Below are 27325 nucleotides of genomic sequence, written 5' to 3' on the forward strand. Positions count from 1 at the left end.
GGGCAATCTACTTCCATAGTGCCTTGGAAACCCAAGAAGGGGGTTGCTATGAGTCGTGTCTGACTCGAGGGCACATAACAACAACAACAACAATGCTTAGAAATGTGTGGCCACAGAAAATTTTAAAAATAAATAAATAATACTGTTATTGCAGAGAGATGGGAGGATAAATATTCTTAATCGTAATTGTAATACATTATGAAAAATGCTGAGGGTGGAATTAAAATGGAAATATTAGTTCAAGGAGAAAGTATGTAAAATGTCTACCATTTGAAGAAGAGCTTGTTTATATTGTCAATGGAAAACTATGAGCTTCTAGTAGCTCTGATGTTCAGAATCCATTTGGTGCACTTAAAACAGTAACATTATAGTTTTGCTTTGAAGTATTATTTACTATATACTGGAAATTTAGATCCTTTCAGTTATTAAAACTATTATGAAATTTTATAAATGAACTTAAGAAGATGAAATAGATACTGTTTAATAATTTGTTTTGAATGTAACATGAAAAATAATCAAGGACCACTATTCTTAGCTAGCTAAAATATGTGGTGTTGGGTTCCAGGCAGTGGGTCCCAGGCAATGATTTCACTTAGATCATAGACAATGTTATATTTCTGACAGTTTTTTTAAGTAAAGTTGAAAATCCATGCTCAGAGTATCTTGGGGATAATTAATTGCAAGAAAGAACAAGTGAGTAGGGCAGTAGCAGTCTTAATTCAACACTTGCGAGAACAAGTGCATAAAATGCAGGATAACCTTGAGCAGAATGATCAAGAGTTGATAGAGTTTAAGTTGAATTCTAAAAATAGAGAATTATTCTATTAGCAAAATGACCTTTAACAAAGGGTTCCAACAAGCTTCTGTACTAATTGGAAAAAAACAAAAAACAAAACTACGGAAACAAAGGGGAAGAGGAGTCAGAGAGCTGGATATTTATTTAGGGAAGAAGTTACAGAGGTATTTGCAATCAGAAGATGAGAAAGGTGTAAGAAAGAGCAAAGAAATTGGATCTATAAAATAGTTTACACTATAAGTAAAATCAAGAGACTGTTATTTAGGTATAGAGCTTAGTATAGGTTTCCAAGGAATACCAAAAAACCAAACTCACTACTGTGATGTTGATTCCAACTCATAGTGAACTCTCTTGGGTTTCTGAGGCAGTATCTCTATGGGAGTAGATTGTCCAGTCTTCCTTCCAAGGAGTGGTTGGTGGGTTTGAACCGCCAGCCTTCTAGTTAGCAGTCAAATGCCTTAGTCTCTATGCCAGAAGAGGGCAGAGAAATAGAAAGGAAAGAAATTTTAGAGAACATATAGGATTAAATTAAGGAAGCAAAAACAACAACAATAAAGACCATTGAGGATGGGGAGTGGGGAGGAGGGTGTGGATTTAATGGAAAACCTCTCTGAGTTAAGCAAGACCAAAAATGTGCCCTTAATTATCGTAGGAATGATCAAACAAACAAAAAAAAGGAGACCAAACTCACTGCTGTTGAGTTGGTTCCGACTCATAACATGCTAATAATGTTCAACTAGACTGTTGGGTTTCCTTTATTAATTAAGTAATCAACAAATAGTTCATGAGTACTTGCTTGATGCAGGGCACTCTGCTACATGCCATGATGATATGTGGGTGAATAGCATGGTCTCCACCAACACTTTGTTCACAAACTCATAGAAAAGCCAAAAAACATACACATAAATATATTCAAGACAAAGCAATATGTTGTGATAAAACAAGAACCCCAGAAGAGAGGAAAATTATTTCCAAATTTAGTAGACAGGGACAAATTAATTTATTTACTTAATATTAGCATAAGGAGCTTCGGTGGCATAGTGCCTAAGGCATTTGACTGCTAACCAGGAGGTTGGCGGTTCAAACCCACCAGCCAATCCTCAGAAGGAAGACTGGGCAATCTACTTCCGTAAAGATTTACCACCTTGGAAACCCAAAAGGGGTCGCTGTGAGTCAGAATCAACTGGATGACAGTGAGTTTGCATTTAATGTTGGCGTATATGTGAATAATTGTTATATATCAGCATTGTGCTCAGTGTGGGGATATAGCAATGAATAATAAGATAGACTCAGACCTTCTCCATTTAGATCTTTGTGATTCTTGGAGGGAATTTTGTGACAGCGTATTTAGAAATTTATGTTTTTTTTGAATCCTGAATCATGAGAAAAATCAGTAAATAAATTGGGAAAATGGGTAATTGTGGTAGTTAAGTCTGCGTTCAACTTGGCTGGGGCTGGTTGAGTGGCTGGGAAGCTGGATGTAGTATTCCCAATGATGACACTGGTAATCAGCTCCATGGTGGAATCTATTGTGAGAAGCTGAGTAGCTGCTTTAGGGACATGGTCTGCTTCCTGTATATAAGGAGAAGCCTTGGGGAACGGTTTCTAGCTTATGGCGTGCGTGGACCCTGCATGTAGCAGAGTTGTTGTTCAGCAGCCTGCCATGCTCTGCTGACCTTGGGACTTTTAATGGACTTGAATTAATGGCCTGCCAAGTGGTTTGGTAATATTGGGACTGTGCCTTATTACTTGTCAGCCTCAGCAGCCAGCAGCTGAGTGAAGAAAAGCCTCCAGCTTCAGTGGGCCAGGAGCAAGACGCAGAGCTGAAGCCCAAGGTTGGGGGGCTTTCATCCAGTCCCTAGACCCATTTGTGGTGTTTTCTGTTAGAGCAGTACATAGGTAACCAAGACAGTAATGTTATTATAATTCTCCTGCAAGAATTAAAACTTACAGTCATCATTAAAATGTTATAGGCTCAAAGGAACCTCTTTACATCAAGTAAAAAGTGAGAGAGGAAACACTGACCAATGGAGTTGAAGGTTAATGCTGACTCTAGATCTGGGATAAGAGCACATAGGAAGGAATAGTGTTTTGGTTCTAGGGAGCTCTGGTAGCATAGTGGCTAAGACACTTGCCTGCTAACCAGACGGCTGGTGGTTCAAACCCACCAGCCACTCCTCGGAAGGAAGGTTGGGCAATCCTACTTCTGTAGTGATACTGCCTCGGAAACCCAAGGAGGGGTCGCTATGAGTCGGGGCCGACTCGACGGCACATAACAACAACAACAACAGTGCTGCTCTAACAGAAAAATCACACTGGATGGGTTTAACAAGCAGGGATTTATTCTCTTACAGTTCAGGAGGCTAGAAGTCTGAGTTCAGAGTGCCAGCTCTAGGGGCTGGGTGAAGGTCCCTTGACCTTGGGCTGTAGCTCTGCCTTTTGCATCCAGCCCACTGAAGCTGGAGGCATCTCTTAATCCAGGCAGCTGCTAGCTGCTGAAGCTGACAAACTAAAGGTCGACAAGTAAAATGGCACAGTCTCATGATTACTAAGCAACATGGCAGGCCACTAGTTCAAGTCCAGAAATAGTCCCAAGATTGGCAGGCAGTATGGCAGACTGCTGAATGAAGACTCTGCTAAACACAGGATCCAACTGTGCCAAAAAGCTCACGACCTATCTCAAAGCTGCTTCTTACATACTGGGGGCAGATCATATCTCTAAGGCAGCTACTCAGCTGCTCATAGCAGATTCTACCATGGAGTTGATTACCAGTCTCATCATGGGGAATAACTACATCCAGCTGCCCAACCACTCAAAATGAGACCCAGCCAAATTGACATACAACCTTAACTACCACTGTAGGTTATGAGCTAATCAGCTGGTCTGGCTTATAGCTATTTCCATGTATTGTGTGTTTATGGTCCTGACTGATGCTAATAGAAGTTATTCTTGCAGGTAAAATAAATATTAATAAGGGTAACTGGGGGGTGAAAACAGTTAACATGCTTGGCTCTTACCTGAAAGTTTGGAGGTTCAAGTTCATCCAGAGGCACCTTAGAAAAAAAATGCTGGTGATCTATTTCAGAAAAATCAGTCATTGAAAGCCCTATGGAGCATCATTATACTCTGACACACATGAGGTCACCATCAGTCAAAATCAACTTGACAGAAACTGGTTTATACTTTATATAAATCTTCTCAGTGGTATTCTAAGAAAATAAGCTTGGAAGCAAATTAAGTTCTTAAGTGATCAGTTTCTACATGTGATTCTGTGTAGTGCTGTTAACTTTGCTAGGAGTTCTGAATGTTAAATTATTATTCAAATTCTACCCAATTATGCTTTCTCAGTCTTTGATTATTTATTAGAGGCTGTAGTTCCCAGGTTATAGCAGCCTGTTTGGTTATGGAGGCCTGCAGTGTGGACAGAGATATATACTGTTCATTTGCATATATATCCTGAATTGACCAAGTTCTTTTGTACTTCCCAACATCTACAACTCAACCTACATTGTAATAGTGCACTCTGAGTTACATTCTATCTTTGCTCCTTGTTGCCTATACCCATTTTTATTCACTCCATGCTCTTGTCACTTTATGCCCTTCTGGAAACGACTCATATGTTTTTAGACTTCTATTTCTCTGCCCCTATTTTTCCTTTGCCTGGTATGTACTCTTTGTTCCTTCTCTGGCCTAGGATCCCCTTTCCCCTATCTTCCATTTTCTAAAAGATTCCGCATCTCTCCTTTAAGTCTCAGTTCACAGCCAATCCTTCTAGAAGGCTTCCCAGTTCCTTGGCCAAAATAAATACCTTCTATTCTCTCATGCAATTTTTTTTTTCTCTTTATAATACATGCGGTTTTCTGATGTCATATTTAATACACACTTATCAGGTACTATGTCAACTGGAGGGATATAACCTGCCTGAAGAAGTTTAACATTTGTTAGAGAGTCAAAGAGAGTTTACTTGGAAAATATTCATTGACTGTAATAAAACACAGTTATTGAACATGGTGATATTGACTAATTGAATCATGAAGAAAGAGTGGTCTAGACATAGCACCTTGCTTTTAGAAAGCCAACCCTGTTCCTCTAGAGACTGCAGCTCAATAGGAGTATAGAGTAGATAGATGTTCAATGAATGCTTATGTTTTGGAACTGGCAGTAGAGTCTGTCAATGTTAGCACTAATATTTCAACACCCCCTCTGAGCTTCTGCTCCAAGGGATGTTGCGTTCTTTATATCTGGGCACAGCCAGCTGGCACATTCAGCTGCTGCTGCTTCCCGGCAGCACTAACTGGCTGCAATGTGAGAAGCAGGGCTTCAGGGCGCCTTTAACACATTAGTTATGCTTGCCTCACGTGTGATTGCCTCATTCCAACTTGCTACACCCAATATCAGCTTGCATGTTTCACTGTTGTCTGAGTTGAGCACATCCAGTTGTTCTGTGATGAGTGCCCTTCCAGGCCCAGATGCCTGGCCTTATCCCAAGACTTTGTTGCTTTGAGCTGAGTTCTCTGTTTAACCTTAAGAAGGCCTTGTGGGTAATAGTGAGCTCCACTTGGGTAGCCTTAACAGATCTGCGCTTCACAGGTGAACTGCACACAGTTGTTATCTTACAGGCTCTCAGTCTGAGTTGGGCCTTGATGCTGTGGTGACACTACACTCTCACTGCTTTACCTCCCTTGAATCATGCTGTCTTCCTGATTTGACATTCTAGTTCCTTATAGATTAACCGATCAATGAACAGTGTGTAGTCCAAACAGCCAAGTTAGGTAATAGCTTTCAGCTCTGTTCTGCCAATGAAATTCTTTAACCATGTGCAGGTTTTTCCTGGTGTAGGTTGGAATACAATTTTTCTCTGTATGTGCCTTGATGCTCATCCATATACTTGCCTATAATTGAATTACTATTTAGATTTTTTTAACTAACAAGTTTATGATATAATCTAATTTAGTTAACTTAAAATATCATCCATATAAACCTTAAAGTAAAATGATGATTTCTACAAGCCACATAGGAAAACCAGTCTCAGTGTTTGAGACTGCCATCTCTTTTCTCTGAAAGGAAGGAGAGAGAAGGGCACCAACATTTATTGAGCCAGGTAATTTATATGTACAATTCCAATCACATCAGCTAGGGAATGTTACACTTATTTTAAAGGTAACAAACCAGATCTCAGAGAGTGCAAGCAACACTTGTCATAGACACTCAGATGGCAAGTAAAGAAGCTAAGATGCAAACCTGGCATGGTCTAGCTCCAAGTTTCTTTCATTGCCGTTCCTTTATGATTGCAAAGTGTGTTCATTTGATGAGTATATCTGTAGGAAATTAAACATTTCCCAGAAAATTATTTTCTGCTATCAATTGTTAATTGATTCTCTAACACACTGTGGACTTCTAATCCTCTGTGGTTTGGGTAGTGGTGTTTTCTCTGCCTGAAATGTCAATCCTATGATCTTCTCCTCAGCTTTAAGATTCAGCTTCAATGTGACTTTCTCTTTGAGGTGTTCTTTGAATTATCTTCCATTTTTTCCCTTATAATTGTATTTCTTGGATTTTAAACAATTATAAAAGAAATGCACATACCACTTACGAAGTGAAAAAAGGCAAAGTTATGAAGACCCATCTGTCCCCTACCCCTTTTCCATTTCAGTCCCCCTCTCAGTAACAAGTTTAAAAAATAATTTCAAAAGATTAATAGAAAAACTTGCAAGAATAATTTAATGACCAGATTAACCAGTTTTTAATATTCTGCAACATTTGTTTTACCATTCTTTTCTTTTCTCCTCGGTACATAAAATATTTATTTTCTTAAGTATTTGAGAGTAGATTACATAATTCATGCCCTTTTATCCCTTAATTATTTAATTGTATATTTTTTAAGAACAAGAGCATTTATTGTTATTTTTCTTTCATCTCCTTTAGGTTGTTTTAGTTTGGAACAGTTATCAGTCTTCCGTTGTTTTTCTATAATTTGTAGATTTAAAAATTTGGCATTTATATTAAGGATTTATAGAATATAAAAATGTTTTAATATAATTATTATAATATTATTACATATAATGTTATATAATCATGAGCCTTGGTGGCTCAGTGGTTAAAGCTCTTGGTTGTGAACTGAAATGTTGGCAGTTTGAACCCACCAGTGGCTCTGTGGGAGAAAGATGTGGCAGTCTGCTTTCGTAAGGATTTACAGCCTTGGAAACCCTATGGCTCAGTTCTACTCTGTCCTCTAGGGTTGCTGAGAGTTGGAATACACTCAAAAGCAATAGGTGTGTTTGGTTTGAGGGTGGTGGGAGGGAGAGGAAAAGGGGAATCATGACTTAGGGAATACTGACTATATGTGAAAATTTGGAAATGGATAGTCGTGATGGTTGAACAAAATGATAAACATAACTGATACCATTGTTGAAATGACAAATGATTTATTTTTTACATCTGTATTGACCACAATAAAAATATAATTATATTTTATAATTTATTAATATATAAATATATGCATATATATTTATGTATTTTTATAGAATGTTTCTCATCTTGGGTTTGCCTAATATTTTGTTATGATTATAATCAGAATATATTTCCCTGGCTGGGAACTACGTAAGTAATATTTTGTTGAGACATCTCAATTGTTATTCTATCAATTCCTGCAACCCTTTTTTTTTTTTTGCCGGTGCCTGCAGTGCAGCTTGGACTTTTTCCTTCAACACTGTTGGTACCTGATCATATGCTACTGTCCTGAAATGGTCGAACATTAACTAGTTCTTTTTGGTACAGTGACTCTCTGTATTCCATCTTTGATTCTTCCTGTGTTGTTGAGTATTTTGCTCATAGAATCCTTCAGTATTGCAACTTGAGGTTCAAATTTTTTCTTCAGTTCTTTCAGCATGGGAAATGCCAAGTGTGTTCTTCCCTTTTGGTTTTTTTTACTCCAGGTCTTTGCAAATTTCATACTCCTTGAGCCAGCCTTTGAAATCTTCTTCTGTTCAGCTCTTTTACTTCATCATTTCTTCTATTTGCTTAAGCTACTGTACATTCAGAAGTAAGTTTCAGGGTCTCTTCTGGCATCCATGTTGACTTTTTCTTTCTTTCTTGTCTTTTTAATGGCCTTTTGCTTTCTTCTTATGTGATGTCATACCACAGTTCATCTGATCTTTGGTCATTCTTGTTCAGTACATCAAATCTATTCCTGAAATGGTCTTTAAATGGTGGGATATACTCATGGTCATACTTTAGCTTTTGTGAACATGTTTTAATTTTCTTAGCTTCCATGTGGACTTGCATATGAGCAATGCAATGGATAGTATGTTCCACAAATGGCCTCTGTCCTTCTTGTGACTGATGATGCTGAACTTTTCCATTGTTTCTTTTGCAGATGTGGTTGGTTTGATTCTTCTGTATTCCATTCAGTGAGATTCTGGTATACAGTCACTGTTTATGTTATTGAAAAAAGGTATTTGCAATAAAGAAGTTGTTTATCTTGCAAAATTTTGTCATGTGAACGTCAGCGTTGTTTCTGTCACCAGTGCCATATTTTCCACCTACCAATTCTTCTTCATTTCTCAGTTTCACATTCCAATCACCAGTATTTGTCAGTGCATCTTGATAGCATGTTTGATCAATTTCAGACTGCAGAAGATGGTAAAAATATTTAATTTCTTAATCTTGGCATTAGTGGTTGTTACATAAATTTGCATAATACTTGTATTAAGTGGTCTATCTTGTAGGAGTATAGCTATTATCCTAACACTGACAACATTGTAATTCAGAATAAATCTTGAAAAGTTCTTTTTGACAATGAATATGACACCATTTCTGTTCAATTTATCATTCCTGACATAGTAGACCATATGTTTGTCTGATTCAAAATGGCCAATACTAGTGTAATGTCTAAATATCAATCTTTATACATTCCATTTAATTTTCTATGACTTCCAGTTTTCCTAGATTCATACCTTGTACAGTCTATATTCTGATTATTAATGGATGTTGGCAGCTGTTTCTTCTCATTTTGAGTTGTGCCACATCAGGGAATAAAGTCCCTGAAAGCTTCATTCTATCCACATCCTTAAGGTTGCCTCTAATTTGAGGAGGCAGCTCTTCCCCAATCATATTTTGAGTGGCATCTAATCTGAGAGGATCATCTTCTAGCCCTGTATCATACTGTTCCATTGCTATTTATAAAGTTTCCGTTGGGCAGGGTTTTCAGAGGTAGATCTCCACGACCTCCTTTCTAGTCTGTCATAGTCTGGAAGCTCCACTGAAACCTGTCCACCACGGGTGACTCTGCTTGTATTTGAAATACCAGTAGCATAGCTTCCAGCATCACAGTAACATGCAAGCCAGCATGTTGATAAACAGATAGACTATTAGATAGATAACAGATAAACAGATAAACATGTATGATAAACAGATAGACTATTAGATAGATGCCTGTTTTTTCCAGTGGTTTATAATTCATTAAAAAATAATCTCAACTCACTGCTGTCAAGTCTGTTTGACTCATAGCAACCCCTCCTTTATCTCTATACAAGTAGATTGCCCAATCTTTCTTCCAAGGAGTGGCTGGTGGGTTTGAACCGCCAGCCTTCTGGCTAGCAGTCAAATGCCTTAGGCACTATGTCACCAGAGCCCTCATTATAATTCATTACTGTCCTTATTTATTTTGATGCTTGAGTTATCTCAGATTCGGTCAATGTGTATTCCTGTTACTGGCTCCTGTGTCCTTTTGATGCGAACCCTTCCTTACATTGTGACATAAAATGATGCAGGCTCCTCTTGTATCTCCCAGCCTCAGCCATTCAGTCAGACATTTCTTAAAGGATCCCACATTTTCTTTAGAAGGAAAATGACTTGTGATTAGTGCCAAAATCTCTTTTTGCTAGTGGTGTATCTTAGTTTTAGGCCTGTTCAGTGACAGATCTAAGAAACACACACATACAAGCACTTATAAGCTCACACACATGGCAGTCGTGGGTCCAGACTCATACTCATTCCATTCCTGTCAGAATTATTTATTGCTTGACTTACTTTTTTTTTTTTGAGAATTCTGTAAATACTCTGTGGTCCCTTAGTATACTAGTATTACAGTGTCTGACAGTCATTGTGCAAAAGATATTTTTCAATAAATCAGTGAGTTATTAAACTTTAATGCTGTGAATTAACTGTCTATGGAAGGTTAAAAATGAAGTGAAGCTTGAAAGTCATCCCCTTCCTTTCATTTTCTCTCCTTCTATAAACTTATTATTAAATATATATGATATATTGGTCATATATCAGAGTTTGAAGAAGAACAATATATACATTTATTTTATCTAAAAACATGTTTTGGTAATGGCTTTCTAAGAATATCTGAGGGTTTTTTTTTTTTTTTTAACTTTTAGGTGGCTGGAATTGTTGGCAGAGCTGATGTATTAGCCTGTCTGCTGTTTCTGTTGACTTTTCTCTCCTACAATAGGTATGTATGGCTGCCAGTGCCCTCTTCTGTGATTAGTGTGTGCTGTCTTCTCTTGTCCTCAGAATCGCAGCTGTTTGTGTATACTGGGAGCATCTGCCTGTGAGAGATGGGGAAGGCTTCTTGGCAGTGAAATTCTTAGTGAGCTTCTTGGGGCCCAGGGATAGGAAGACCTCTCCTTCCCTTATGCTGGGTTGCTATCCACATTCTGAACCATTGTTGTTATGTGCCGTGGAGTCGGACCCTACTCATAACAAGTCCCCCTTGGGTTTCCAAGGCGATATCACTACAAAAATAGATTGCCCAACCTTCCTTCTGAGGAGTAGCTGATGAGTTTGAACTGCCAGCCTTCTGGTTAGCAGTCGAGTGCCTTATGCACTACGCTACCAGAGCTCCTATTCTGAACCGTATAGCCTTTTAAAAGGAGTGATCTCTCAGGGCTGGTATACTAAGCTCTCGCTTCTTGTCTCCTCTTACTTTTAGTTTCTGACCACAAACGGAATTTGGAATCTTACCTGGGAGCCAAAATATAATGGGTATAGCCCTTTCTTATGTTTATATACCTATGATTTGTTTAAAGTCTCCTTTTCTATCTGGTAGCATAGTGCCTATGGCACTTGACTGCTAACCAGAAGGCTGGCGGTTCAAACCCACCAGCCACTCCTCGGAAGGAATGTTGGGCATTCCTACTTCCGTAGTGATACTGCCTCAGAAACCCAAGGAGGGGTCGCTATGAGTCGGGGCCGACTCGATGGCAAATAACAACAACAACAACAACATTTCTATCTGATCTGCATCTAGTCTCTCTCTCTCTCTCTTTTCTGCTTATAATGTTCACCAAAGTTATCTCAGAGCCTAAAATAACAAGGCTGCGTGGAAATAGTGTTTCTTAACTCTCAGCTGTGGTTTTGCAAAGTACCCATCCTTTTACCAAAACATGGAAGTGATCAGATTGTTTCTTGAGTAGTTACCATCCACATAGGTAAAGGGATGAGTTAAAAAGAGAATGTGAGTGGGGACAAATGGGTTTAGAGCATGGCTCAAATAAAGGCAACAGCAGTGGGTGGGGGTGGCTTTGAATTATGTCGCAGTCCTTTCTGCAAGGATGCTTGATTAGGGATTTGCAAACTTTGATGTTTAGATTGGCTCATTAACAAACATCCTCACCCTACAATGCTAAAAATCCCAGTGATTCTGTTTGAAAAGCACTGTTCTAAACCAGTGGTTCTTAACTGGGAATGAGTTTGTCTCTCTGTTCCTACACAGGTACATTTTCAATGTTTGGAGACATTTGGTTGCCACAACTGAGGAGGTTAATACTAGCATCTAGTGGGTAGAGGCCAAGGATGCTACTAAGCATTATACAATGCATAGGTTGGCCCATACAACAAAGAATTATCTGTCCCCAAAATGCCACTAGTTGAGAAACCCTGTATCAACCATTAGGCCTTGGATCAAGAGTAAAATGAACTGAATCTTATGATGAGCTAGGTTTTTCATGGAAGTTTTGTTTTAAAAAGAAGAGGCTCTTGGTCTTCTATCCCTGATTTTGTGCCCTCCCACTGTATTTCTAATTGTACAAAATGGTGTTATGGAATTTTTAAAAAAAAAAAACCCAAATTCATCAATTAATTTTTATTTACTGTGGTTTTATAACAAGACAAATACTCATTTTTTACCATAAGCTTGTTCTCTTGGGTTTTTTCAGTTGTGGTTGATCTGTGTAGGAACATGACTGGGTCTGTAGTGCATCCCACATCTGTGTGATAATGAACCAGGTTGTTACAGGTTTCTGTTGAGTTTGGCATTCTCACTTTTAGAAATCTAGGGTAGGGATCTCTCTAGAAGAATGCATGTGTGGTGTAGTGGCTAAGGCATTTGACCACTAACCTCAAGGCTGATAGTTCAAACCCACCAGCCACTCCTCGGAAGGAAGACTGGGCAATCTACTTCCATAGAGATATTACCTCAGAAACCCAAGGAGGGGTTGCTATGAGTTGGATTTGACTCAGTGGCAGTGAGTTTGGTTTTTTGGTTTATTCCAAGAGAAAACAACAAAGGTAAGACATCACAGCTATAGAAATACTGGCCTGAACTTCAATGGAGTAGGAGCCCAGTGCAGCTGCTGAAGGGAACAGTGAAGTTTCTTGGTATGAGGCTGATTCTGTTTTGTAAGGTGAAAGAAAGCGTGTACAACAGTAGAGAATTCTTTAAATCCCTGTTGGAAGATACATTTCACCTAACACATATTCACAGAAAATAAATAAAATATAGATTAGCAAAAAGATAAGACTAAAGTTAGAATTCGGGGTTGGGCAATCTACTTCTGTAGTGATACTGCCTCAGAAACCCAAGGAGGGGTCACTATGAGTCGGCACATAACAACAACAACAACAAAGTTAGAATATCTGTGTATAAATGCATTTTCACTGAAATAGTCATGATATTGTGAAAAAACGCTTGACCTATAATAAGTCGTTTAATCTTCCCATCAATGTTGTTACCCATTTCACACATGAGGGAACCAAGACAAGAGAGGAAAATAACTTGCCACATACCACACACTATTAACTGCAGAGGTGTGTGATTGAACCCAGGTAGTCTGGATTCAGAGCTCATGCATATTGTTTAGTAACCTGCATTATTTGCTTAAAGTATAATCACTTAAACAGCTTTTAAGTCATTAAGCATATACTATGGCAGTATTTTATTTTATTTTTAACTGTTTTGGGTGCAAATTTAAAGAGCAGAATTTGTTTTACATTCAACAATTCATGTACATTAAGTTTCACTCCTTGATTACCATCTCCAACCCTAACCCACTCTCCTCCCCTCCCATCCCTGTAATCCCCCCACCCTTCCCTTCTTAACTATGCATTCCTGTCTGTTCAGCTTTCCCTCCATGTGAATGCTGCCCCTCTGGTGCCCCATGGCTGACTGTTCCAAGGGGTATATCTCTGTAGAGTAGGTGGGTGCATTGCCTTGAGTTGGGTGTTCTGCATGTAAGTCTTTCTACTATTGGGCTGAGACCCAGTCTTTGGGAGTGAGTCCTATCCCAGGCCCGAAGTGTATCCCAGGGCCATAGTCTTGGGGGTCCCACCAGACTCCATCTGACCAGTAATTCTGGTCATTATTGTGTTTTCGAGTTTTGTTTATGGCAGCATTTTAAATGGCTCTTTAGTGTTTGTTAGGATATACCATAATTTAAGTAACAAATTTCTCTGTTTTTGGATATTGACTTTTTTTCATCTTTGAAATTTCAAATAATTCTATGATGAACATTCTTGAAGAAATCTTTGCTCACCTACTTAATTACTTAGAATAAATAAAATTGATATTAGACCTTATCCTTAAAAGGTGGTGTTTCTTAGTAACCCATATTTCTTCTTAGATTCAAAGAATCTCAACTTGTTTTTCAGGAGTTTGGATCAGTGTTGTGTTGGGGAATGTTTCCCTCCCACGGTTTCTCCCTTCTTCTTGCTGCTCAGTTTGGTTCTGGGGACCTGTGCTATGCTAGTGAAAGAGACAGGCATCACGGTGTTTGGAGTGTGCTTGGCTTATGACCTCTTTTCCTTTTCTCACAAGGAAGATAAATGGTAAGTCATTTTTAAGTTTTTATATCAAGTAGCTGCATATCAGAGAGAATTACTTGAAACAATGGTTTTCAAACTTTCATTAAAAAATAAATAAATAAAGGCAGAACACTTTGTTAAATGCAATCTCACTGTTGACCCTAATATAATGAATAAGATTTATTCATATAAATGCATTTTATATTTTCAAGCTCTCACACTTTTGTAAAATCAGTGAGGACTGTGAAGTAGTTTTTTGTGAGCCTGGAATTATATCACTAATCTGATATAATTATTCTGTGTGTTGTAAATCCTAACCTCTATGATGTTAATGAAGCAGGAAGAGAGGCAATTACGTTAATGACCAGAATATAATCTGCAGGATTAGGGTGTATCTTGAGTCAGTCTCTTTTGAGAGATGAAAAGAGAATAAACAAGTGAGAAGAGATCAGGGAACTCACTGCCACCAAGAAAGAGGAGCCAGGAATGGAATGCATCTTTTGGACCCTGGGTCCCTGTGCTGAGAACTTCCTAGACCCAGTAGACAGAAAGCTGTTAACATTGGAGATGGTGCAAGATGGTGAGAAGCAGAGGCAGAGAACCAACAGGTGAAGATCCAGGAGCCTGTCAGGAGATAGTGCAGTGGGTGTACCACTGAGCAAGAGATCTGAGCACCTTTGGGCAGGAGGCTTGCTACCAGAGTAGGGGAACTTTGGGCACTAATCAGTGGAGCTAAAGAGCTTTATAATGCTTGCCTGAGCAGGGCAGAGGCCAGGCCAGGTCCAAGGGCCAAGGAGTCTAAGGACCAAGAGACAGAGAGGCCTGCCTGTGAGCATGGCTGAGAAGCTGTCCTGTATCCTGAGTTGTTTCTGATCCTGAATTGTAACCTCTTATGCCAACACACATGGAGATCTCTAAGAAATGCTAGGCCCACAGATGGTGAAGGAGACAAGGATCTTCCCCAAAACTAACAGAGGAAGAGAGCCTCTCCCTAGAGCTGGCACCCTGGATTCAGACTTTTAGCCTTCTAAATTGTGTGAGAGTCAATTTGTGTTTGTTAAAGTCATCTGCTTGTGGTATTTCTGATATAGCAGCACTAGCCACTCCTCGGAAGGAAGGTTGGGCAATCTACTTCTGTAGTGATACCACTTCGGGAACCCAAGAAGGGGGTCTCTATAAGTCAGGTCTGACTCAATAGCACATAACAACAACAGATAACTAAAGGAGCTCTGGTGGCATAGTGCCTAAAGCACTTGACTGCTATCTAGAAGGCTGGCGGTTCAAACCCACCAGCCACTCCTTGGAAGGAAGATGGGGCAATCTACTTCCATAGTGATACCGCCTCAGAAACCCAAGGAGGGATCGCTATGAGTCAGGTCCAACTTGACAGCACATAGCAACAATAGCAACAACAACAAGATAACTAAGACAATCTCTGTATTCAAATGAGTGCTATCCATCAAAGAGCACACCTAATTTGTAGCCTGTTTACTTGCTCTAGTGATGATATTATTACCTAAGATTTGGGTGGCACCTATTGGGAATTATACAAAGGGCCAATGTAAATCATTTAAGAATACTCATATGTTATACTTAAATTAAAGAACAAGTTTATTTAGTATACCATTTTCATTGAAAAAGTTAAAGCACATTTATTTTATCCTGTGAATTACAGATGAGAGGAATGACTAAGGCATAAAAATGTTTAGGAATGTATTATGACTTTCTTTCCTTATCACATCCATAATTACTAACAATTGGATATGTGGACCCTAAGTTTTTCAGTAATTAATAAGGCCCTGTAACTTTTGAACTTTTCAGAAATGTGGCTGATTTATTCACCTAACTTGTCAGATAAAGGATTTTATCTTTAGAAAAGTGCCCCCTCCCCTTATTTTCTATTCCTTATTGACATAAGGATAAGAGCAGTGCAATTGAGTAGCAACAAGCTGAGATAAGTCATTAAATTCTGATCACCTTCTTGCCTAGGTATGTGATACTAAAACCAAACCCATTGTCATCAAGTCGATTCAGACTCATAGCGACCCCCATTGGGTTTCCAAGGTGGTAAATCTTCATGGGAGTAGATTGCCCCATCTTCCTTCTGCTGAATGGCTAGTGGGTTTGAACTGCCAACCTCTTGGTTAGCAGTCAGATGCCTTAGGCACTGTACCACCAGAGCTCCTTAGGCATGTGATAATTGGAGATAATTTAAATAAAATTTAGTGCTCTGTTAGCTCTCTGTATATCTCAGAGGCATGTAAAAGGGAGTTCAGTTATCACTTTGGTACAAGCTTATGCCAAGAAAACCAGGAATTGGAGAACTTTCCCTTGACTTATAGAAGAATTCCCTTTTACTTTCTCCTCTCAACCGATGGGAGTAATTGCATTGCCAGCGTTTATTTTAGAGAGCAAGTGTTAAATCCCTGTTGCTTCCCACTTTCCTTGTACCTGTCTCCCAACTTCTTTTTACTTTGCCTTGCAGAAAAAGGATGGGAAAGCCGACTACAAATGCTTTCAATTTCAATTTCACAGCTATTTTAATGTCTTCCTTGAAATTATATCCCCTGTGTTCTTATGACACTTCATCCCACACTTCTTTCTCTCCTCTTCATCCTGTCTCTGTTGAATACACTCTTTTCAAAGGGGGAATATTTATTATTTTTTCTTTTAATAGTCTTTCTTGAGCATCATAATAAACTACTGGTTTTGTGGAAGGAATAATACTGCTGATATGTAGCATAGAAGTCTTACAACTCATGTTTTTTGTGTGTGTGGTTTTTCTTCCTTTCCTTTTTTAAGAAACTTTTAACTCTCACACCCAGAAGTTCTGTATAATTGGAGTCATTCATTCTTTCCTTCATCCTTTTATCCATTATTCAACATGTGCTTATTGTGTACCTACCTGAGAATAAGACAGATAAGGCTCCTTTGCCCAAAGACCAGGCTATTATTAGGGGACCAACCCATGGATAACTGAATACAACTGTGAAAAGTGCTAAGAAGAACATGTATGGATTGTAAGAGAGTAACAGGGAGACCTAGCCAATAACAGTTAATATTTCTTGAGTGCTGGTGGTGTGCTAGGTGTTTTGCCACATTGCTTACAATTACTAAGTCATTTATTGCATATGACAATCCTATGAGGAAGGGACTGTTATTTTTCTTGTTTTACAGAAGAGGAAACTGAGGCTAGGAATGGAGCCTTCTCAGCATGTAATAGTTGATAAGAGTTGGGACCAGAATTTGGTTCCATACCTGTGTGTATCTTATAAGAGTCAAGAAAGAAAGTGTGGTCAGAATATATTAAGTGGCTGAGCTAAGAGCAATATTTTATAAAATCATAATAATGTAAACACCAAACATTACTTCAACCAAAAATTATGAGACAAATTTATTTAGAGAATGAAGGGAGAATATGTGTGTATGTGTGTGTTTAGACATGATCATGTAAGAAGGACTGAGTCTTAGTCTTCTGTAGTAGGAAGTCAATATGATAAGGTCTAAAATTGAAAAAAAAATCAGAAAACAATAATATAATTATATTATTCTAAATATAGAATGGTAGCGCCTAAGACATTTGACTGCTGACCAAAAGGCTGGCGGTTCAAACCCACCAGCCACTCCTAGGACGGAAGATGGGGCAATCTACTTCCGTAGTGATACCGCCTCAGAAACCCAAGGAGGGATTGCTATGAGTCAGATCCAACTCAACAGCAGTGAGTTTGGTTTGGGTTGGAAATACCAGAAACAAAAGAATTATAATACTTGAGAATGATTGGTTGCTTATGGGGAGCAGAGTACTGTTATTTCTTGTTGTAAGCCTTATAATTCTGTTTAACTTTGTTTTACCTTCATTCTCTATACAAAAAGGAGCAATGGGGTTGTTCATCAGTGCAGCCCTCAGCAGCCTGGGAGCCCCCAGCCCTCCTCACTGCCAGCACACTCTCACCGAGAGAATGGGAAGCAGCGATTCCCTCACAAAGGAGCTTGGGGTGCCTGCCACTCCTCACTGCCACTGGAACCCAAGAGCAGTGGATTCCCAGTGTCTCCTGGAGCCCTTTGGTCCATGATGAGGTACTGCGTGGGTCGTCTTGTTGGCGTGCATTTTCAGTGTTCAACGTTACCTAGTACGGTGTGTGCTGTCTGGGAAGTGATGTACTGGATCAGTTCTTTACAATTTTACCACTTTGATCCCTCCTTCTCTTTCTCCTACCCTTCCTTCCCTATGTTGTATTGGTTCAGAAGGGAGCGCAACTAGAAGAGGCAAGCAAAAGCGCTGCTGTTTGCTGTCACCTGGCAGCAGGGGGTGAGGTGTGGGTTTGTGAAACCTCCATTAAGAAGAGCCAACATTTTACTGCTTCACTGGTGGAAGAGCCCTGGGCATCAGAGAATAGTCACCCTCTGTTTTCTGGGGGAGGAGAGCTGTTTCTATCTTCCTCTTGTTCTGTCTCTTCCTGGTCTTCATATTTGATTTGAATTTATTGCAGCCTAAGTATAGGAGGAAGCTCAGGGAACTCTTGCTCTCAGAAATGTTTTTGAAGATGCAGAAAAATCCTTTTAGAGTATGGGATTTTCTGCAGCCCTTTTAGCCTTGGCATTTTTTTTTTTTTAATTCTTTGATTCAGGTATGAAAATTAACATAGCTTTATCACCACAGGTAGGTACTCCCTAGATTGCGTTGCCTCTAAAATAGCTTAAGCTATGGACAAGTCAGAATTCAATAAATAAGGAAATTTCATTCATAGTATTAACACTTTACCACTTTAGATTGTTGTTTTCATTGTGTAGTCCCTTAAAACTGCTTTACAAAGTCTTTATTTCCAGTTATTCCCTCCTTTGCCTCATTTGTTCTTACATCAACAGATGTTTATTGAGCCCTAGTGGCACCATGGTTAAAGTATGCAGCTGCTAACCAAAAGGTCGGTGGTTTGAACCTAGCAGTCACTCCATAGGAGAAAGATGTGGCACTCTCCTGTAAAGATTATAGCCTTGGAAACCCTATGGGCCAGTGCTACTCTGTCCTGTAGGGTTGATATGAGTTAGAATCGACTCAATGGCAACAGGTTTACCATGTGCCAGGCACACTCTATGTCCCAGGGATATCCTGGTGAATAAGGAAGACAAGGTCCTTGCCCTTGTTTAGCCTCCTTTTAAGTAGAGGAAGACAGACCATGTGTAATGGACAAATGAATGAGTAATTTAAGTGCTTTGAAGAGAGTGAAACAGAATGTGACAAAGAGTGATTGGGTCTGGTGAATTCAGGTTGGTAGTTTGGGGAAGGCTTCTCTGAGAAGGTGAGGTCTAAGTTGAGACCTGCATGGGGGAAGGATCCAGCCCTGCAAGGATCTGTCATAGGGCTCCAGGGTGGAGTATAATGAGCAAGTAGGGAGTAGAAGGGCATGAGGTTGGAGGGTCGTAGTGGCAGGACTAAGGTAATATAGCGCCATGTTAGTTGTGAATGCAAGTTTGGATTTTATTGAGTGAAATGAGAAGAAGTCAGATATTTTTCAAGTGTGGAAGAGACATGATTACATTTAAAAAATGTTTACTCTGGCTTCTGTGTAGTATATGACATCAGGGGACAGGAGTAAAGCAGGGAGAAAGGTTGGGACTTTTACATAGACTGAATGAGAAAAGAAAGGCTATTGTCCAAGGGTGGAAGAAACTGAGATGAAGAGATGTGGATGGATTTGGGTATATTTTGGATACAGATCCAATAGGAATTGCTGATGTTTGGTATTAGGGGTGAAGGAAAGGGAGGGAATAAAGAATTTTAAATTTCTGGTTTGAACAGTTGGATAGATAGGCAGTGGTTAAGCACATGGATGCGAACTGAAAGGTCTGTGGTTTAAACTCACCAGGTGCTCTGTGGGAAAAAGATGTGGTAGTCTGCTTCTGTAAAGATTGTTGTTGTTGTTGTTAAGTGCCGTCGAGTCGTTTCCGACTCATAGCGACCCCATGCACAGCAGAACGAAACACTGCCCGATCCCGCACCAGCCCCACAATCCCTGCTATACTCGAGCCCATCATCGCAGCCACTGTATCAATCCATCTCGTTGAAGGCCTCCCCCTCTTTCGTCGACCCTCCACCCTACCAAGCATGACATCCTTCTCCAGGGAATGGTCCCTTCTTACAACATGACCAAAATAGGTGAGACGAAGTCTGGCCATTCTTGCTTCCAAGGAGCATTCTGGCTGCACTTCCTCCAGGACAGATCTGTTAGTTCTTTTAGCAGTCCATGGTACTTTCAGCATTCTTCGCCAGCACCACAACTCAAAAGCATCAACTCTTCTTCGGTCTTCCCTATTCATTGTCCAGCTCTCACATGCATACAAGGTGATTGGAAATATCATGGCTTGTGTCAGGCACACCTTAGTCCTCAAGGAGATATCCTTGCTCCTCAGCACTTGAAACAGTTCCTTCGCAGTTGACTTTCCCAATGCTACACGTCGTCTAATGTCCTGACTGCTGCTTCCGTTGGCATCGATTGTAGAACCAAGCAATGTGAATTCCTTGACAACCTCAATCTTCTCTCCATTGATTGTGATGCTGCTCACTGGTCCAGTTGTGAGGATTTTTGTTTTCTTTATGTTGAGATGTAATCCATACTGCAGACTGTATTCTTCAACCTTCATCAGTAGGTGCCTTAAGTCATCCTCACTTTCAGCAAGCAAAGTTGTATCGTCTGCATATCTCAGGTTGTTAATGATTCTTCCTCCAATCCTGATACCACGTTTTTCTTCATATAGTCCAGCTTCTCGGATTATTTGCTCAGCATATAGATTGAATAAGTGTGGAGAAAGAATACAACCCTGACGCACTCCCTTCTTGATTTTAAACCATGTAGTGTCCCCTTGTTCTGTTCGAACGACAGCCTCCTGGTCAAGGTACAGATTCCTCATGAGTACAATCAAGTGCTCAGGGATTCCCATTCTTCTCAATGTTATCCATAATTTGTCATGATCCACACAATCAAATGCCTTTGCATAGTCAATAAAACACAAGTAAACCTCTTTCTAGTATTCTTTGCCTTGAGCCAAGATCCATCTGACAACAGCTATGATATCCCTTGTTCCACGTCCTCTTCTGAATCCGGCTTGAACCTCTGGAAGTTCTCTGTCAATATACTGCTTATACTTATCTGTAATAAGTATGTAAATTAGTAAAGATTACAACCTTGGAAATCCTGTGAGGTGGTTCTTTAGGGGCACATGATTTGGAAGGCAATGGGCTTGGTTTTGGTTTACTGTCAGGATTAGAGCTCAGGCTGCTTGACTCTTAAACCTGTGTTTTTTTCATTTATCATGCTCTAGAGTCCAGTGTCCCAGGCAAAGGGTTAGCTTTGAGAAGGAGTGAGGACACTTGTACCATTGCATGTGGAGCTGGCCTCCCATTTGAACTTTCAGGGATGGAATGATTCTTGTAGTCATCCTTGGGTCCACTGAGGCACCTCTTGTGTTCCCTCAACATAGAATATTGGGGCTAATGTGATAAGTGACTTGCTTTTGTAGGTTACTTTTTTGTTTTCTTTTTAACCCTAAGCTCCAGGCTGTTTTAGAGAGATGACTATAGAGTGGTATAAGCATTGCCAAAACTGGGCCAGGTTTTTATTAAGTTAATATGTTTGTGGGCAGGAAGAACTCTTCTCCCCCCTTGGAAAGGAAAGTTGTCTTATTATTTCCCTTTTTGGAAAAGAAAGTCATATATTTGAATATAAGTTTGATTTGTATTAAGATTATTTTTGAAAACTATGTATGTTTGTTATAAAGTGATTAGGTAAAGTAAATAAAAGTTCACAGAGGAACCATTATCCTAGTATTTAAATGCTGTGATTTTGCTGAGAGACGGACCTAGGTTTAAACTGTGGCTCTACCACATGTTTGATTTCAAGCAAGTTACTTAATCCCTGTGAGCCTCCGTTTCCTCATCTTTAAAAAAAAAAAAAAGACCAAACCCACTGCCAATGAGTCGATTCCGACTCATAGCGACCCCCATTGGGTTTCTGAGACGGTAAATCTTTATGGAAATAGATTGCCCAGTCTTACTTCCATGGAGTGGCTGATGGGTTTGAACCACCAACCTTCTGTTTAGCAGTTAGATGCCTAGGAATTGTGCTACCAGGGCTCCTTCATGTTTCAAAGGAGGGCATAATAGTGGCATTTCCTCTGAGACAGGTTGTCAGGATTAAAAGCAGAAATATCTGTAATAAGTATGTAAATTAGTGCCTGGCTCACAAGTGACCATTCAGCAGATGGCAGCTGACAACATTATGATTAGTTTATTATTGCATATTAGTTTCTAGTTTTAATTTAATATATTGGTTATAATAATAACCAACAGTTATTATTATTACCTTAATATTGTTATGCCTGTGTGGGTTTCTGAACACCAGGATGCAGTATTAAAATGGTAGATCTGCATTATATAGGTTGGGAGTGAGTTTTGCTCAGGATGTGTTTTTTTCACCTTGAGACTAGCACATATTTGTAATGCTTGTATTGGTATGAGGCCAATAAATATGGGGCTAAACATCATCAGGTAAAATACTGTTTTTAGAAATTATCAAACACAGAAAAATCTCTTCTTGGTGCAAGTCATTTATTTAGTTGCTTGTTTTTATGTGTAGCTTAGTGATTGGCTTATGGATGAAAAGTACAATGAAAAACCCAGGACAAAGAATATATACTCTGGAATTACATGAAATTCCATTTGACCCAACCTTTTACTGAATTCCTCCATGTGGCATGAGAAATGTTTTGTATGTAAACAATCCTTCCCCCTACGCATTCATTATGGCAAATTTGTGCACACATGGACATGCTTCTCCTTTCACATTAGAAAGCTCAGTGAATTCTACATGAAGTCTTATCTTCATTCCTCATGTGTATAGTCATTCTTCATTTGACTTTGGACTTAGATATAGTGCAATGTGCATTGAAGACAGTTCTTGGCTCAGTAAGTTTGTAGATATTTCCTTTTTTTTTTTTTGCCACCCTGGAGGGTCCATTATGGATCCTTCATCTATTCAGCAGTATTAATTGAGCACCTACTATGGGCCAGACATTAATCAGTGAACTAAACAAAATCCTCCCCTTATGGAACTTTGCTGGTTTGGGATCATATGTTACTTCAAATGGGTTGTCTGCCTTTGTGGATGAGACAGTGGTTAGATTTTCACTTCAGTGGATCTTAAAAGAAAAGTCTTTCTTTTAAGTACCTTGCCACATAGGTATGCAAATCAAGAAGCTAAGACAGGTTTGGGACTAGAGGACAATTTGGCAGTAAAGTAAAATTGTAATGTAATTAAAATTCAGGGGACTTAGGGAGGCATATAAATATTTTGACCTTCACTGACGGAATGGGTAACCAATCTTTTAAGTGTCGTTTTAATGTTTTATTTCTGTAGACCTTACATTGCAATTTGTTGCCTCAAAGTAAGAAATATTGTATAGATTAAACCCCTGAGGCTGGATTTTAAACTTTTATTTCACGTATTTGATACTATGAGTAGGGCAAATGTGTTTCAGATCATTATTACCAGGCTCATATCAGTTTTGAGGGAAACTTAGTGAGCTACTGAAGTCAGATTTGCAGGTGATGGAAAAAAATCAGTGTTGAAAGCCTGGGTTCTCTTGTGTCTACACCCCTACCCCCACCATTTCACACACCTTCCTCACTGATTGATCTCAGATGGGATATTTTCAGTTTATTCAGCTGTTGCCTCCAAAAATGAAATGACTGAATGAACCATGTGTGGAGTTAACTAATGAATGAGTCTACACTGAAAATACATCTAGCAGTTAAAAGTAAAGTTTGTTGGTTTTCATTTGTTTAGTAAATTACTTCTTCACTTTAAAATCTTTTAATGGAAGTGTAAACCTAAATGATGAATGCACATTAAGAACACAAACTATTAAAGTAGCTATTAACTAAGATTTCATTTTAAAGAATCTTTCAAAGTCTTTAGTTGCCCCTGAAAGTTTTTACTCACTTCATTCAATCCATTTTGTTATTCAAAGATGTGCCAGGCCACATTTTGCTATGGAATTATCTCTCTTCTTCAGTGGTACAAATACTTGAGTCTTCAGATGAAGTTCTTAGATGGCTTCATTCAGACCACTGTACTTGTTTGGTGGAGACAGGAACATGGTGGTTGTGGACCCAAGAAACCAATAGCTTCTAGGGTACGTTTTTTAATGACACCGACCAAACCACTGAATATAACTCTTCTGAAAATAATTTATTATTAAACAACTTTATAATCGTTTATACTGACAACTCCTATCATTTGGAGACAATCTCCAAATGATATTCTCTTGTGATCTCTGTCCCACGAGTCACAAACCTTTACATAGTTTATTGATCTCCTTTTCTTAACAGTGAATTGAGCATGGTTTTCGTTAGCACTTTGTATGCTTTGGTGTTACTGGAGTCCAGACGTGATTAGTGAGAAGAAGGGAGGTTGATTTCTGTACGCAGTTGTCTTCCTATGGAGAAGGAAGTATTTTACTGGGAAGGATGACCAGATAGTACTGTTTTGCTATAGAAGAGACAGAAATGGTAGGGACTGGTGAGAAACTTATTATAAAAACAAACAACTGATGCATCAGTTTAGTTGCCAGGTTTCTTAATGATGGAACTGTTTTCCTTGGAAGAATGTCAAAGAGTTAAGGTACAGTTTTTTTTCCCTCTGAAGGACAGTTGTGCTTTTAATGAATTTTGGTCTGCTGATTTACCCAACTGAAACCCCCAAGTTCCTTTATAGTGACTTTTCTCAAAAATGGAACATACCAAAAAAGCATTCCTTTTTGTGAATAGAGAATTTGAAGAGGTTTTTTTTTTTCTACCTTTTTTCTATTTTTAACCATTAGCTAAGAATGATGTTATTCCCTCTAAACCAGACCCAGAGTATGTGATAGAGCAGGATTACTATGAAGAGTTTATTTGAAATCTGCTTTGGTGCTTGAATTGAACCCAGCACTGTAGTGGATCATTCCAATAAAATGTTTCTTGGCCTCATTCAAAAGTTAGCACTAAAAGCTTCTTCCAAATAAATCACATGCTAAGGAGGCAAAATTCCTTGTAATTTATAGACAGCAGTTGGTTGAGTTCCTAACTGCTGACAGTCCCTAGCTTATTCTGCTTAATCTCGATCGGGTACTGATTCTTGGCAACCTTTGATCCCCTATGAATTTCAGTCATTGGATGAGTTTTTTCTTTTCTTGGAGTACTGCAATCAAACTCAGGCATCTGCTTCCCAACTAGATGCGTGGGGCGGACGTTGAGAGAAAACTATCCAAATGTAGGTACTTCTGGTTGGCACGCAGTTCTGTCGGAAGGCTTTTGGAAGTGGATCCCAGGCTCTGTGCTTTTCCATCTGCTCAACACAGTATGGAATACTCCACCTCTGGCCCATGTAGATAAGAATGTGCCACCTGTGACTTTAAGGCCACCAAATATCTCTCCCTTTTACAGAACGCAGCAGGATTCAGGGTGGCTGTAGGGAGTTTGCTCTAATTTCTTTGCTTGTTCATTGCTACTGATAGCCAGTTTTAAATGTTTTTCTTTTTTCTCTTATCTCTCTGTTTTATTGTAGTGTGCTGAGAAGTGGTGGAGTTACTGTAATAAAACAGTATCAGTTCATCTTAACACTGTAAACACTCAGGAATATATGAATAATTCTTTCACGAGAGCATTATTCTACATTAGGAAGTACATCATTGTGGCTTCAGATAATTTGGTGGGATTTCCAGTTTTTTGCTCTGAAAATTTCTAGCAAATGTTTTCATCTGGAACTACATTTTATAGATTGAATGTGATAAAATCCTAAACTAAACTGTGCTTAAAAGAAACATTTTTAAAAATTCAAGAGTTTGGACTGTCATTTTTTCCAGCAGAAAGAAACAGATTTGTTGAAATACAAATGATTTGAAATTCTCTATAATTCAGAAGCAAACATCATGCTCTTGATTTTTATTGTGATCAACATTATGGGGACAACTGTAGCTAATGAATGGGTACTTACTAAGGACCAGGAACCATATTTTGGGTTCTGCATATAGCTTTTAATTCTTACAAAAACTTATAAGGTAGATAGTATGCATAGTAATGAAGAACATAGACTCACACTGGAGTGGCTGTGTTCTAATTCTGTTCCACTGTTTACCAGGTATACGATCTTGGGCTAATTACTTAAGCTGTGTGTTTCAGTTATCTCATATGTAAAATGACACTAGTACTGGCAGTAATACTAGTGTCATGAGCTAATTCTGAGAAACAAATGTGTTAATATATGAAAGAGTTTAAAATAGCCTAGAATATAATCCACCCAGGTCCCCTGCCATCGAGTTGATTCCCACTCATAGTGGCTCTGTGAGAGACAGAACTGTCCTACAGGGTTTCCAAGGCTGTAAATTTTTATGGAAGCAGACTGCTTCATCTTTCTCCCGCAGAGTGGCTGGTGGATTCAGACCGCCAGATAGCTTAACCACTGTGCTGCTAGAGCTCTTTGCCTAGTGTATCGTGGCTTCTAATAAATAGTAGTGCTAGGATTTAGCCCCTCCTTTCTGCTCAAGTTTATTTTATGCTAAATCCAATGCAGAAGGATTATGTGGGGAAATCTTTTCTTTCTACGGTTTTTACCTTTTCTTTCCTAGATTTATGGAGGAAAGTGTTTATTTCAACATGTTTATGACATTACTTATTTTCTCCCTTTTTATTTGCTTATAATATTTTAGATGGTAGTAGATAAAAAAGAAAAGCATTGTCATAACAATGATGTAAAGTCCATCAAAGTTTAGCAGGATAATAGAATGCTGCTATTAATCCTTCATTCTTTACTGGTGAATGCCATCCTTGTAAGTTGTTTGAAAAGAGATGCTTAGAATTATTCTTTGGTTTCTGAGACTAACAGTTGACTTTTTTTAATTAAAATTTTTTGATGTAATTAAAATTACTATTGAATAATAAGACATTACTCTAAACAAATCAAGTTGAAAATCAAATAATAAAGACTTAATTTTCTAATTTTTTAGGTGGATAATCTTGTCACCATATAGGGAGATGTGTTTCGTATGTTGTAGATGTTTTGAATTTTTAAAACTATTCATATTATTTGAGCCATGATCTTAATTACTTTATATACAAGCTAGAAAGTGCATATTGATTTTGAAATCACCCTAAGCAATCGTCTCCATGAAGGGACTGGCATTAAAGATTTGCCCTTAACGATTTACCCTCTAAAAATATTGGTAAAGTGTTTAAAGGGAACATAAGTATGGATTTTTGGGTGATGAAGACAATTAATATATCATAAATTGAAAAAAATAGAACAAACAAAGCTAAACAACTAACCAGAGTTTTATGGAGGGAAGGAATGATGTACATATTATGTTAATAGCTGGCATACCCTTGGTGCCTAGTGAATAACCAAGGTATTTCAGTTATTGAGTGGTAGGGATTTTTGTTCCTGATGGTTAAGTCTTTAGTGTGTGTATAT

General features: G+C 38.8%; 1 protein-coding gene across 1 annotated transcript in view; it reads left to right on the top strand.

Moving 5' to 3' along the window:
* TMTC1 (transmembrane O-mannosyltransferase targeting cadherins 1) overlaps positions 1-27325 on the top strand; it is a 458384-nt gene that overhangs the window by 20744 nt on the left and 410315 nt on the right. The window contains exons 3-5 of the mRNA XM_007943177.1: positions 10181-10254; positions 13671-13847; positions 17697-17900. Coding sequence (XP_007941368.1) covers positions 10181-10254; positions 13671-13847; positions 17697-17900 — 455 coding nt within the window. The remainder of the gene's footprint in view (positions 1-10180; positions 10255-13670; positions 13848-17696; positions 17901-27325) is intronic.

The sequence above is a fragment of the Orycteropus afer genome, unplaced genomic scaffold (assembly GCF_000298275.1).
Source record: "Orycteropus afer afer isolate SDZICR_OR568_19922 unplaced genomic scaffold, OryAfe1.0 scaffold00100, whole genome shotgun sequence".
Taxonomy (NCBI): Eukaryota; Metazoa; Chordata; class Mammalia; order Tubulidentata; family Orycteropodidae; genus Orycteropus; species Orycteropus afer.